This window comes from Habropoda laboriosa, unplaced genomic scaffold (assembly GCF_001263275.1).
Source record: "Habropoda laboriosa isolate 0110345459 unplaced genomic scaffold, ASM126327v1 scaffold28, whole genome shotgun sequence".
Taxonomy (NCBI): domain Eukaryota; kingdom Metazoa; phylum Arthropoda; class Insecta; order Hymenoptera; family Apidae; genus Habropoda; species Habropoda laboriosa.
Window position 1 is genome coordinate 1,185,361 of NW_017100174.1, and position 12,367 is coordinate 1,197,727.

Below are 12,367 nucleotides of genomic sequence, written 5' to 3' on the forward strand. Positions count from 1 at the left end.
GCGGGTGGACTCTCCGATCATACGCGTATCGCTTAAATATTGCGATAGGAGAGTACGGGAGCTATACCTGGGTCGCTCCTGGAATGGAAAGAACGGCTGGACTATCCGCCGGTCGCCTCTTAGAGAGGAGAGTACAGGGAGGTTACCCGGATGCATGAGGAAGCTAGGAGAGGATTGCTTAGTACTTCTGGTGGTATGGAGAGAACGGTTGGTATACGGCTGAATATAATTCATTTCACGATATTATAACAAACAAACGTTGAATACATTTTCGATTCGTGTAAAGAGAATTATTTAACACGATAAATTTAGCTGTACATAATTTCTTCAATTATCGATACTGACTTGGAATACTCCGCTTCGAATAAAATATTTCGAAATTATTTTGAAGGCTTTGGGAAATAAACATTTGAATTTTAGTCATCATTGGTCTTCAGACTTGTCGAATAGGATATTGAAATTACTTTGAGAGGTTGCTTTGTCGTTACAGCATAACAATCAATATGTACTTTTCTTCCGGCAACTGAAATTAATTTGAAATTTTTCTTTATTTTCTCTGATATTGAATTTTGTTTACTAATAATTTACCATCCAAGGAATGTTAAGTAGTTAGTTGATTTATTATTGTATATTGTGAGCTGATTTGAAACGAGTGAACTACACTCGTGCACTATGCCCACCCTAAATTAAACCGTCACAGTACTTTACCGTAATTAATTATCTATTTTCGGAATTTATACGAGAATTTTTGAATTTTAGTAAATACTAGAGTCAGTGCATCGCGTATTGAAATAATAGCTTCATCCCTAGTTCGTTTATTATTGAATATTTTGACGCGTTTAACTTGTGCTTCTCCCCAATTCTCGTCGCGTATTTTATTCAAATTTTCTTATATTCTAGAATCGAAAAAGATACGAATTCGCGTGTTTTCTTTTGATTCTTTCAATTTTTCAATTGCATTACGCATTATTGCAATAATTTCTATCGTTACATTTAATTCTAATTGTTTAGCAGCTTTTCTGCCTGCTATCGACCCTACATTTTACTGACACTTGTGGAATCGACCCTACATTTTTTTTTTTACGTGGATGTAGGCCGACTCTATGTGATAAACAATTGGCAACCAAACAGTGGCTCGCTAAAGCGATATATTATGAAATTAAATTAATCACTCAATAAGTTTTAACGTTAGATTGTTTCCTCGATATGGCCATGGTGGTCATCAGTGACTGGAGTGCCTCAAATGTTTAGAATAATTAAAATAAAATAAATATTGTCAACTAAAAATTTTGAACGTATAATACTATAATCCTATGCTTAAAATGTATTTTCTTATGGCCGTCTGACAGCAACCTGTAAATCTGGCGTGAGTGAACGTGTTAATAAGTAAATGTTGTTCAAATTATGTCTTGGCTACGTTCGGCAAGCTACAAAGGTGGGAGCGAGGCTGGAAAACGTAGTCCCTGACTCTACGAGTGTCAGGTTTAGCTTCCTTGCGGTCAGACACTTGTGGAAAATAATACTGTATTGCGTGATAGAGCGCTCAAACTGGTGTCGATTGTTTCTAAGTATATTAAAATCTGCTCGAATGTCGTGAAGTGGCTGTATATAACTCTTTTCGCCAAAATGGGGAGTTTACCTAGTTGGCAAGTCATGGGCCTTTCACCCCGTAGAGCCGCTCTCCTAGGCCCTCGTGCACTTCCCCGTGGTCCCCAGAGTAGGGCGGTGCCATAGAGGGAGAGACGGTCCCAAACGGGGGTGTCAGCCCCGCGTGGCGATCTTGCCGAAACGTCGATTTTACGGATTTACGGCACGTTTTCCGTTACTGAGCGCGCAGAGGCAAGTACCGGGTCACCATGTGGCCCGCAGAAGTGGAGAATTTCCGCGGCCATCAGGTAAAAAGCCGGATTTGCCCTCTGGCTTGAACAGGCTATTGTTATCAAAAAACTTGTAGAAAAACTTCTCAAAAGTAACGTCGCTTGGAATCCGTGCCATAAAACCCTGTTGGTTAAACACAAACAGTCCCCGAAAAACCATCCTCAAGAATCAGCGTTCGACGAATGCTAAGAAAATCCTCTTCCCTCTCGATCGGGATCATCGAGATTCCTGGATGTTCCTGTTCGGCGCGCGGTATTAGATTATCGGCTATGTATCAGGCTGGTGGAAGACGCGTTTGGGGAGGGCGACGGGTTGGTAGGAAGCGGAATGGGAAGTAGGTGGCGGAAGAGCATTCGGTTCACGTCACCGTTTTACCGGCGAAGAATTTTATCGGCGGCACTTTGTCGCTTTGCATTTTCATGCCGCGAATGTTGCTGCCAGCTTTTAGAGAGGAGGAGGAGGAGGAGGGCTGTGCTGCGCTCGCTCGCGATACGTGTATAGGAAGAACGCCTATTTCCCTTGGTTCACGAACGAACGTACGTACGTACACACGTATACACACGCGTATCAGCGTGGAAACGCGAGTATAGACGAAGAGCAGGCACTTTGCTAAAGCTTCTTGCGGCTTTCGCGATATTACGAGCCGCGGTATCCGCGCCGCCTGGCTCGTCTCGGCATGTCACGACCCCATGCTATGCGAGAGGAGGAGAACGAGAGTGAGCGAGTCGAGTAGAGAGGAGAGGGGAAAAACAGGCTAGAAAGGGGGTAGTCCAGAATTCTTGCACGTACTCTTGCATATCTGCGTTAGCATTATACGATGCTGGGATCCTCGATGAAATCGATAGGGCGGACGAGTTGTGTAGGCAGGTCCTTTATGATGTAATAAGTGCGGGTAAGATGACTTGGATGCTGCGACGAGGCAAGTTCGAGTGGCTTGTTACGAGGGGAGGATCACCGAGAACGGTAATTTGTTAGTGGGTTAAGGGGGAAGTTCATATTCGAGCGATTGCTGGATGGTAATTTCGTACTATGAGATATCTATTTTTTACAGATCTATTTTTATTTCTCTAACTGAATTTTTGTAGTTACTTTGTTCTTGTTCCTGGAGTATCGTGTGTTTTAATTGAGCGTTCTTGTTTTGCATCTTCTGCTATGCGTAATTATATGAACATTAGCTTCCATGATTTTTTTAGGTTGTTTGAAAGTATTTCAATAAAATTGGGGGAAAATTTATTCATAAAGAAATTCGTTAAATAAGTAAAATTAGCATTCGTGATTTTTTAGGTAGCTTGAAATTATTTCAATAAAATTGGGGCAAATTTAATTCGTAAGAAAATTCGTTAAATAAGTAAATTAAGCGATGAGAAAACGAAGGAAAAAATTCGACAATGCGTATTTACTAAAATTATTTAAAAATTGTCGCTTGAGAATTGTTCCTGTAATTTCGAAAAATAACTACGTAATCGAAAATTCTTCCTTTTAGCCCATACGTTAGCTCTAATCACTTTTCCGATCTCCCGAAAATAAGATCCAGCAGAATCATCTTCCTCTTGCCACCTCGTTCAATTAAAGAAAAGTGTCTGCAAACGGTTCGAAAAGACAGATCGTCTGCCACTTCGTATGTCCTCTATCAGAGCAGAAGAAGCAATCGTCGTTCCTTCCATAAAATGTATCTCAACCCAGTTGCACGAGAAACTACAATTAAAAAAGTCCCGAATATCCGTACATTCCCGCGAATCGTTCGCGTAATAAAAGACGACTTCGGTCGGCGGGCAGAGCAGAGCAGAGATACTTGTGAAAAGGAGGAGGAGGCGAGGATCTGTTCGCAATCTTCCAAGCGAAGCGTCTCTTTCTCGGTGGAAAAAGGGATACGTTAGCCGGTCAGAGACTGGCAATCTTCGCGGTCCAATTTGGCTCGGTAGGGAAAAATTCATTCCAGGCAAGGTTTTCATCTCTCCCGTGTGAAATCCCGGACAATGAGAGGTAGCTGTGTGCTTGCTACCAGCAGCACCGAAACTCTCTCTCTCTCTCTCTTTCGCCTCAGACCGTCTCTTCGCCCTCTGCCATCCAGTTTCCCCCTTTTATTCCCTTCACCCTTTTCTTCGCGCGCTTGCTCGCCGGGCTAAAGCATCCGCGCGCCATTCATTATTTCCTTGGTTACCTCTCACGGACCCAGAGAAAACTTCTTGGCAACGCAATTACGTCTTGCACTGTCCTTCCTCCTCTGTCTTGTTGCCACCGTCACTTCTCTTTCCACCGATGTCTCTCACCCTTCTCACGCAGTTTTTCCGCACAGCTTTCCCCTCTCTCTCTTCCTCGACGGCGAGAACCGACTGTTCTTTCAAGCGACCGCGCACCGGCCTGATTATGCGCCGGGAAATTGTATCAGCGCGTTCGAAATTAACGCGAAACTCGTTCTACCCGCGGCTACAGCCATTGGCCAGATTTAAAAGGCGGCGACGGACACTTGGAGAATGCAATTTGCCGGGGGTTTTTGATGAATACGGTAACGAACGATCCACTTTGTCTCGTTTCCTCGGGAAAAACGGTTTCGAGTGAAATTACCGATTGTGAACGATCAGACGAATTGGTAGAATTGATAGTTTGGCGTGTTTAGGATGTTTCTGTAGTTGGTGGGTTTGGTTTTAGTCTTCGACGGTAGGGTTGCTTCGACGAGAAAACGTATGACGGTGTTATGAGTGTTGAGTGACGTCGTTGCGAGATCGTCGAAACACTCATCCACTTTAAAAAATCTGATTTTACGGGAAGACTGACAAGGCTTCTGCTTGCAACTGTTTTATTAAACAGATTAACACCAGGGCTTAGAAGACCTACGTTCACATGGCTACAAAATGAGCGAACTTCGGGAACAATGGGATAAACTATCTCTTACATCTAATGCACTCTAAACCTTTGTTCCATTGAGCTTGCAAAAATGATGTACACAAAAATCTAGCAATCTATTCGGTGCCTTTTTTTGGTAAAGTCTTTGCTTCTTTATCGACTGAAAACCAGCTCATTTTTTCAAAAAGGAAATTATTTCGGATCTTAAAATTACGTTTACTTGTTCCACAAATAAACGTTGAAATTTTCAGGAAAAGAGGCGCCGAGATGAATTTGCTCACCTAATATCACCATCAAAAGAAAACGAACAATTCAACACGAGCGAAATCAGAGAACGCCACGACGTTCCAGCAGAAATGCAATTGCCATCGGCGGTATTCGCTACAAGCTACTCACCGAAGTAACAGCGAAATTGCAACAACAGCTTGTACCTTGATTCCGTCGCTCTCCAGTACAGCTCATTCGCGGATGGCGCGACTCATTTTCCCGTACGTTATAATTAGCGGTCTAGTGACTAGCACTCAGGAGGGCGGCGGGTAATTAAAACAACTCCCCGCGTTGCCACCGTCAGGTTGCCTCTCATTCTCTCCCTCCCTCTCTTTCTGTCCTCGTTCTTTCCCCCTTTGGTAACTCGTTCTCTCTGCTCGTTCGTCAGCTCGAAAGAGGGAAACTTGCCAAGAATTTTAGTGGCCGCGATATTTCAATTAGCATCCGAGGCTCGTTTAAGCGGCATTGAAAACGGTTGCTGCCAGTCTGTGTGATGTGCTCGTGTTGCCGTTACTGCGAGACATTTTGACGAACGAAGTGGTGGAGAGAGAAAGAGAAAAGTTGGAAGGGTGGGTTACATGGGGTGGTGGTCGCGTTTACCAGCGAGAGTTTATACGGGTCGCGTTTACGAGTCGCGCGGGCCCTCGACCGTGCACCGTTTTCGTCGGCGGACACCCGGTGCTTTGCTTCCTGTTGCGCGACGAATAGACTTCTTCCGTTTCCGCGACGCTTCCTCCCTCGCTCGTTCCGTCTTGCGAACGCGCGCGAAAAGCCCGGCGCAGAGGCGCCGCTTAATGGCCCGTCGAGGCGCCTCTCTCTCTCGCTCGCTCTCTTTGCGACACTCGCTTGGTAATTGGGCTGGTGAAGAGACGAGATTTTCTCGGCGTAATATTGCCTTCCTTGACAATTTTTCCTTTTCCCTTTTTTCTTATCGCGCTGAATCATGCGGGATATTCGGGTGGTTACTGAAATCACGTAGTCTGTGGAAGTTGTTATAAGTGTGTGTTTTTAACGTGTTTTAAGGGAAGTTCGAGGTTCGCAGAAATTGTTTTGCTGACTGAATGTAAGCGTCAGCTAATTACTGTTTTAGTACCGTGTCAGGGAAGAACAGCTGATGTATTGTATTGTAGATTAATTATATTTGGTAATTTTTAGTCTTATAAATTAACCCTTTGAAAGAGATACTGTTAAGGGGTATCCTGTAGCCGGATTTATGGCAGCGAGTCAAGTGGTCGCCGTCGCAGGCAAATATCGCTTTTGCAAAACACCACAAGTGTTTATTGCGTTGCCTGCGACACTTAGTCCCTAGGACCATCCCCTGCCATAAATCCTGGAGTCTCCGAACGGAAAATAGAAAAGTGGCCCACGACTTTTGCCAACGCCGATGGGCCACTTGACTTTAACAAAGCCTAGAAAAGCGGAGATTCCACAGGATTCTCTCTTCACCCTAAGATAACGCGCTAAAGGCGAAATGGAGGGAGGTTGCGATGCACCGGAGTAAACTGATTGGTGATCTAGAAAAGGAAAAAACACTTGGCCACTCGCATGTGAAACACCTCTCACTTCGCAGTAGAATTTATATCTCGAATTAGTTGTAGAAAATAGAACATAAAATAAAAACTTGGTGTTTCAATCAAGAAACTGGTCTTTTGAAGCCTTAGAACATTAGTCGGCATACACGTGCAAAAACCGGCAAAGCTTGAACGATCGAAAGATCAACTGCAAGCCCCTAACAGATACTCAGTACCTGTGAACACTGTCTAGACTGCGACGTGGGACTGTGTATTCCTTTGTTTTAGAATGTACCACACAAGGAGTGCATATTGATCAATAATTAACCCCTTGACATATATTGACGTCTGGGAGATAACCGATACTCAGTACCTGTGAACACTGTCTAGACTGCGACGTGGGACTGTGTATTCCTTTGTTTTAGAATATACCACACAAGGAGTGCATATTGATCAATAATTAACCCCTTGACATATATTGACGTCTGGGAGACGTCATTCATTTCATGTGCCATTGTAGACTTTGACGTCTCCGAGACGTCAAGAACTGTCTCATGTTTCCCACTTATGCGAAAGTCTGTCAAAGGATATAAAAAAATGTTCTTTTATATGCTTGATATAGCTATCTATAATGCTTATGTCCTCTATTCTAAGTTACCTAATTCAACAAAGCAATCGATTGTACATTTTCGATTGAACAGTGCAGAAGATATGCTATGTAATTTGTCTCTTCCTAATTATCCGACACGTGGCAGACCGTCGCAAAATGAGTGCCCAACTCGGCTACAGGCAAAACATTGGACACATTTTCCTCGACATATACCTTCGACTAATAGAAAGGAACATCCTGCAAAGAGATGCCATGTGTGCGTAAAAAATAATACAAGAAGCGAAACAACTTGGCAGTGTAAAAAATGTCTAGTTCCTCTACATATTCCAAAATGTTTTGAAATGTTTCATACTTTACAGAGGTACTAATTTATTATTTGATAATGTTACTTAATTATTGTCCATTAACATTATATATCAACCTGATTAAATGTTACATAGCAATGCAAATTTCAAAATAAAATGTTCTGTTTCTAAGCTTGCACATAACTGTTCAGTTGAGCCAAATTAAATAGTATTTTTCGGACGCATCAAATTCCGTTTTATTTCTATGTCAAGGGGTTAAATAGTTATTCTGAAAAATTCGCATAAGATCAATCTCTTCTTTTTAAAGTTTTGCGGTACTTTGAAGTGTTTTCAAACGTTATTTTTATTGCTGAACGTCATCTTCTTAATCCACAGCGAAAGGGTTGAAACGAAAATTAAGATTTGCTACCAGTTTTTGTCGCGCCTTGACCAGAATCTGTGACTCATTGTTATACGGCAAGAGATTAACAGCATTGAAGTGTTTCACATTTGATACATTTTTAGGAATATTTTGTTTGAATATTTCAGAGTATGTTTTACATAGTGTTTTTTTTTTTTTTAATGGTAAAGCTATTTGGACATTATTTAAGAGGTAATACAAGGATAGTTCAGCTCATTATTTGTAATGGCGGACGCGAGACAGGTTTATCGCGCAGTTTGAGTGGGATTTATTAAGAAATTATGTTCCTTTACGTTCTTTAAGCTCTTCGTTCCCATCGAGCTCACCCTGTGACATTTATAACGACTTCCTGGCTTTCTTTCGTGACGCATGCATACGATATTTTCAATTTGTTCTTTCTTTCCGCGTTTCAAAGGAATTACATATTTGTTGCGACAAACGTAACTTTATTCTATTGCTCTACGCTAGTTATACGATTTCCTTTGAGATATACATCACTCGGATCTTATTACCTTTTCAAGTTTATTTATTATTACCTGCATCAAACGGAACAGTTTTAATATCGTAATCCTCAAAGAGAGAGAAAGAGAAAAGCAGAAAAAAATGGAAATTATTACGAGAGAACTTCTTTTCTTCTATCCGTTCTATTAAATTCGCTCGATTTCCTTGCTTCTCGATTAACGGAACATCTTCACCTACGACCACCCCCCTCCCCTCGGAAAGTCGTCGATTTGTCGCGTCGTTAACGCAAATTAACCCCGGCGATTTCACTAGAAGCGGCGCCGGAAGGGAAGGGGGCCGGGCGGCGCGTTCAATTATGCATTAATCGAATTATTATTCCCAATTATGCGGCGGCCTCATTAAAGTTCGAACCGATTAAAATTCGAGTCGGGTGATACGCGACCCCCTTGTGCAAAATTCAGAATATTCGACGGGGTAGAAGAGAGAGAGGGGGGCTAGGAACACCCGAAATTTAGCTAGACAGTAAATGAAATAAAGACAGACTCTTCAAGTGGTTATTATGGTTTGCACGGAATAAAATTGATCAAAAGCTTTCGGAGTACGTTGACATCTGATTATTTCGAGCAATTTGTACAAAATTACTAGCAGAGGAGGTATGAACGAAATGTTTAACGTAATTTTCGACTGTAAACTTAGTCGAATAAATTGATCGTTTTAATTGCTCGGTGTTAATCCAAAGATTTCATCTGAACTTCCATCGTAAATTCGTATTGCTCCAAGTTTTTAATGCTCGTTTCTACAAGTTCGAGAGGTGTACTTACACCACGTGAGAATAAAATAGTACACTTGTAAAATAGTACGTTCTCCGTGGTTTAACACCGGTGTAATTTCATTGCAGGTGTAATTTAACACTGGGGAACCCAGGGGAGGGTGAAAGAACGTTCACAAAGTTTCAAACTTCTAGGCCTCTGATAATCCGTTTTTACGTCAAAAAGTATTTGTAATTAACCTTCGAACGACGGTTGCCCTGGTCACCACTGACTCAGCTTTAAATATCTCCTGTTTCCACAATTTTAAACAACCTGGTGCCTAATAAAATTGGAAAAAAAAAAAATAATTTTTCTCGCCTGAGAAAAAGATTTTAGTACTGGGTCATATTTGACCCAGCATCCACTGTGCGCGCCACTAGCACGCCATCAGCTGTTCAAAGGTTGATAATTTCAGCTAAACTAACTAAACATCGATTATTTTTTATTGAAATTAAATTAAATCTTGCAACACGATTCGACACATTTCGTCCCTCACAGTACAATTTACGTCGTATCGAGGTGAAAGGTGAGAAAATTGATCAAAGCAATCTCCGCCGTTGTCAAAATCTTATCGTCAGCGGTGTACAGTAGAAAAGGGATTAAAGATCGGGAAGAACGGTGGGTTGGTCGGTTGTCCGGAACAGTTGACGGTTTTCCGGTGGAGTGCCGCGCGACACACGACTTCTCCGGCTCGTCGAGCGACCTTAATTTCCGGCCGAGGTGGCGGCCAGATACAGGTAATGCCCGTTGGCTTCGGTCGGGACGAAAATTGAGCCGGAGAAAGAGAGAAGAGAGGGGAGAGCCATGCTACCGCCGATTCAGCGTGGATTTAATTTAATCCCCGTCAGTCTGTTCTGGCCGGAGGGCGTCGTAAACACCCTCGACCGGTTATGCCGCACCTGCATCTGCACTCGTTTCCCTCGTAAGGGTGCGTTAAGCCAGCCCTTACCTTATTTAACGATCCGCGTCCAAGCCAGCGGCTGTGGCTTCTCCTTGCTGGCTGCAACACACTGTCCTTTTCCAGCCGTTGTTGCGTTTATTCTGCCTGTAAATGGCGGAAGAATGGCCTCCGCCAGTGGTATTTCTAGGGGGATACTGGTTGGGATACGTTGATGATGCCGTTTTTGTGGTATTGCCGCGAATGCTGGGCTTCTGCGGCCATAGGAAGAAACTGTTCAATGTTTCATGCGGCAAATTTCATTTAGAAAATTGACCATCTGAAATGGTATACGACGCGAGTGCCGAAAAAGTGTACAAATAAATGAGTTTAAGCAATCTCGTACCATTTTACCAGTTGTTCTCCATAGAAACCTGTGAAAGTGGTAAACGCCGAAAGTTTCAAGCGATAAACGACGTAAATGCCAAATGGACACAACTGAAAATTCTCATTTGTAACACTTACATCGTTTACCATTTCAACGTTTCAGTTACATTAGGCTGCGTATTTTTGATAATTTGACTTTTTTAAATTTTTCATTCGCCCGGTCGAAATATTATCGCGGTTTTACGAGATACAGATTTTAACGTGTGATAAAATTTCGAATAGATATTCTGTCATTAGGGAGAACTTTCTATCGTAATCTTCACGGTTCGCGAATCTACATACACACTGCATATACGTCCTAACCGACATAGAGAAACATGCTATCGAGGGGCTTCTAGAATCTATTTAATTTCCCATCCTCTAGAAACCTGCTGAATACCATTACCATCACGCAAATGCGAGGTAATAACGGTCTATTACCTGTACCCATGTCGAGAGATTGACGCGAGAACTGCGATATAAATCACCGGTCGACGATCCGGTCTAGCTAAACGATCAATCGAGAAAGCCGAGCGGTCTCAATAAAACTCGAATTAAGTAATGCACGCGCGTTCGATACATTTCGTGTCACGCTCGATGAATGATACCGTTCGAATAACACGACGACGAGAGAAAGGAGCAGCGGATAAAAGAGGTGGAGGTGGCGTGGAGATGAGAAGGGGCTGGGGGGGCGAAAGGACAATCGTTATCCGAGTTCAATTACGCGAGCACGGATCGTCGATCGGGTCTGGTAAAGCGATTTACCGTTTAATAAGGATCGTTCTCCTTTCTGTTTTCAGACAGAGATAGCGAAGAGGTTAAACGCCATAATTGCTCAGATCCTGCCGTTCCTCTCCCAGGAACATCAACAACAAGTCGCTACTGCTGTTGACAGAGCCAAACAAGTGACCATGACCGAACTCAACGCCATTATCGGGGTGAGTGCACGCCAATGGAAGATAAATTACTTGTCGTGATACACGCGCAAGTGTGTGTGTGTGTCTACCGTGACACGAGAGTGAGCAACGTGTACAGTGTCGTTCGTAACTTTGACGACACTCGTGAAAATCTGAATGATAAAGTGGCAGGTAAGTATCACACTCGAGGAACGTTTATTCGAATGTTTTACAGGTTATTAGGGTTTTTTTTTTTTAGGAATAGCGTAACTTTGATGTTGACGTGTTTAAAAGAATTTAGTATTCCAAATTATTCAACTTCAAATATCGACATTTTTATGGATAGTTTTTGTAAAATTACACTAAAGAAATTTGGTATATTTAAAAAAAAGTAAATTTGTGCGATACACGAAAGTTCCGCGTGATGCAATTAAACTTACAAACGACACTGTACAGTTTCCTGTAACGCCACGTTTGTATTTACCGCTGAAACTGTCCACCGACATTATCGGAGTTACATTGAACCGGCAAATTAAATATTAAACGTAGTCGATGGCACGAAAAGCAAACAAGTGCGGGCTGGAACAATCGAGAGAGATAGAGAGAGATCTCTCTCTCGAAACGATCGAAATTGAAACGATCCCGCCGCTTTTCTAATGCGAAATCAATTTCAGCGCGCGTCGTGCCTCCTCCCTCCTACGCTTTGTGAATCGATACGCCGCCGGAAGTGATTTGTGGACACGGGGGCAGGGTGCCTCTTTTTTCTCCTTTTTTTTTTTCGAGCGCGCGTGGCCGGTTGTTACTTTTATTGCACGGAGTTATCGAAACGGTGGGTAGATAAATTTCTAAATTGAAAACGATCGCGGTAGCGAAATTTGTTAGGAGTTTGTGAAATTTGTTGCGAACGAGACGGGATAAAGTTATTCCTCGCAATTACGTGATTTTATTAGTCGGCGTTAAACTCTGCTTCACAGCAGGTAAAAGTTCGAGTTACAAAGGTGCGCGAACGTCCATTTTTATTCCAGCTACAGGTGTATTTTACGATCTACGAAATATCTGTGTACAGAACAATTCGAAACTTT

General features: G+C 42.6%; 1 protein-coding gene across 1 annotated transcript in view; it reads left to right on the forward strand.

Annotated features, from left to right (window-relative positions):
* Positions 1-12,367, forward strand: part of LOC108578741 (protein groucho-1-like) — a 164,367-nt gene that overhangs the window by 102,995 nt on the left and 49,005 nt on the right. Inside the window, exon 5 of the mRNA XM_017942125.1 lies at positions 11,190-11,327. Coding sequence (XP_017797614.1) covers positions 11,190-11,327 — 138 coding nt within the window. The remainder of the gene's footprint in view (positions 1-11,189; positions 11,328-12,367) is intronic.